General features: G+C 41.3%; 1 protein-coding gene across 1 annotated transcript in view; it reads left to right on the plus strand.

The window, feature by feature from the left end:
- Positions 1-2487, plus strand: part of Pnrc1 (proline-rich nuclear receptor coactivator 1) — a gene marked incomplete in the record, with an annotated part of 3787 nt that extends 1300 nt beyond the window's left edge. Inside the window, 1 exon segment of the mRNA XM_013510921.1 lies at positions 1408-2487. Within this exon segment, the coding sequence (XP_013366375.1) occupies positions 1408-1851 (444 nt within the window).
- Positions 2488-2781: the final 294 nt, after the last annotated feature.

Genomic DNA, 2781 nt, shown 5'->3' on the forward strand with positions numbered 1-2781 from the left:
TCACTCCGGCCGCGGGGCTCCGTGGGGGCCGCCGGCGGCTCGCCTTCGTGTGGCCGGGCTTCCGCTGAGAGGCCGGGAGTCCTGGGCTCTGGGCGCCGCGGGTCTGACCCGCTTCGGGGGCTCCGGAGTTGGGGCGTTGGCGGCAGAGGCCCCGGGGTTCTGGCCTCTTTGAAGCGGTGGATTTCGTGTGCGAAGTCCGCCGAAGGAACTGAATGTGTACGGGCCTGGGCTTTTTAAATGGCCGGTAGTTTTGTTGTGTCCAGAATAAGTTTCCGCAAGAAAAGTGAACAGTGGAAATGACGATTTGCGGACCAGTTGCGCTGCTATTGAATTTGGATAAAGTGGGTCCGAATTCCAACGGAATTAAATCTAATGTGATTAGAGAGTTATTTTGGTTCATTGGGTTTTTTGGTTTTTGGCTTTTTGGGGGGGGGCGTCTTTTGAGACAACGTCTGGCTATGCAGTTCAGGCTGGCTTTGAGCCCACTTTGTAGCCCAGGCTGGTCTCGAACTCGCAGCGGTCCTCCTGCCTCAGCCTCCGGTGCGGGGATTACAGGCGTCCTCCACCACGCCCGGCGGTTATGTTTTTAAGGGAGTAATGGGGCTTGAACCACGGGCCTTCGCCCAGAATTCAATCTACAGCCCAATTTTTATTGAGACAAGGTCTTAAATCTCTAGGTTGTCGATGCTGGGCTCAAATTTGCCATCCTTTCTCCACCTCCAACAGGGCTGCCATATCAGCCCTGTGCCCCCAAGCCTGGATAAAACGTTTATTTACTTTAAGTTTCAGTGACTTACTGTGTTTCATAATGACATGAAAAGTTACTGTCATTTGTTGAATTATGTCTGGACTGAGAGCGGTCTTGGGAGAAATTCCGTGATTGTTGAACTGTTAGTGACAATTTAAAGAATTTTCTGTACTTGTTTCCTGGACAGTAAAATTCCTTAAGTTCTGCTAGCAGGGGACCTTGTGAACTTGGAGGGCATGACCTTATTGTGTTCTACTGGCCCAGCCCCATTTCTGCTGTTGAGAGGTCGATGGTTATGTTAACTTTTCCATCACATTGCACCTTTGGGAAAGTGATTCAGAATTTGTGAAACAAGTTGAAGCAGTTTTGAAACCTGGTGGTAAGTAGTAGACAGGAAGTGTTTTTTACACGGTGTTTATTTGGTAGAGAATTTATTTTATTTTTCCTAACGGTCGTAGAAGATGAACTGGGTTAGTTTTTTTAGTTGTCAATTTCGTAGAACCAATTCATGTTGTGTACTGGTACAAGGCTTGCATATTTGGACATCTCGCAGTGAAACTGAACTTTTAAAAAAAAAATACGTATAATACATCATGTCAGGTTTATTAGTGATTTTTGTCTTGAAGTGGTACTCACTTTTGTGTTTCTTGTCTTCGTAGGTCTTAAAATCAAAGATGGGAAAATCGGAGAAAATTGCCCTTCCCCACGGCCAACTTGTTCATGGTATACACTTGTGTGAACAACCAAAGACAAACAGACAGAAAAGCAAATATAACTTGCCACTAACCAAGATCACCTCTACAAAAAGGAATGAAAATAACTTTTGGCAGGATTCTGTTTCGCCTGATGGAATTCAGAAGCAGGAAAAAAAGCCTTTTAAAAATACTGAAAACATTAAAAATATGCATTTGAAGAAATCAGCATTTCTTACTGAAGTGAGCCAAAAGGAAAATTACGCTGGGGCAAAGTTCAGTGATCCGCCTTCTCCCAGTGTTCTTCCAAAGCCGCCTAGTCACTGGATGGGAAGCACTATTGAAAATTCCATTCAGAATAGGGAGCTGATGGCAGTACACTTAAAAACGCTCCTGAAAGTTCAAACTTAGATTTTAGTATGTATGTAAAACATAGTTTTTCCCAAATCCCTGGACTCTTTAAAAGAAAATTGGTACGAAAGTGGAAATTTGTACCATTCAAGTGCAAAAGATGAGTTTAGAGTTACATACAGCTTGTATTTTATATTTTGTAAATACTGTATACCATGTATTATGTGTATATTGTTCATATTTGAGAGGTACATTATAGTTTTGTTATGAAAGTATGTATTTTGCCCTGCCAGTGTGGTAGGTGTTTTGTATATATAGTGGACAAATTTTAACTGTGCTAAGGCACATGGAAGACTGATTTATTTGCACAAGGTACTAAGAGATTTTTTTCAAGAAACAGCTGTTAAATCTCAAAGTGAAGATCTAAATGTGAATGGTTTATTAATGCACTACTGAAGTTTAAATCTGTGGCACAATCATTGTAAACATGGGGTTTGTCTGTGTTTCTCTAATTGATTTCTGCCTTCTAATCTGTAATTGTTGGAAAATTCCTGTTCTCATTTTTACCAAACTTAATTTGTGGGTTTTGGTATATAGCCATTATTCAAATTCAAAATGTCTCTAATTTTAATGCCAACAGAATTGGTTGTAATCAAATTTTAAAGTAATAATAATTTGACCCTCCCCCCTTTTAAACTAGTCTTGATTCTTTGTGCGTGACTGTTCGTTTGAATGTGACCAAGAGATGATTTTGTATGATTGAGTTTTAACTACATTTTATTTGCTTTGGCTTTCACTGCTTATGCCAGTAGCGTCCTACAAAATTTAGAAGATTCAAATAACTTTTTTTTTTTTTTTTTTTTTGGATACAGGGCCTTGCTCTGTAGTTCAGGCCTAGCCTTGAACTCACTATGGAGCTCAGGCTGACCTCAAATTTGTAGTGACCTTCCTATCTCAGCCTTCCCAGTGCTGGGATTACAGGTGTGTACC

The sequence above is a fragment of the Chinchilla lanigera genome, unplaced genomic scaffold (assembly GCF_000276665.1).
Source record: "Chinchilla lanigera isolate Chin_1 unplaced genomic scaffold, ChiLan1.0 scaffold00010, whole genome shotgun sequence".
Classification (NCBI taxonomy): Eukaryota; Metazoa; Chordata; class Mammalia; order Rodentia; family Chinchillidae; genus Chinchilla; species Chinchilla lanigera.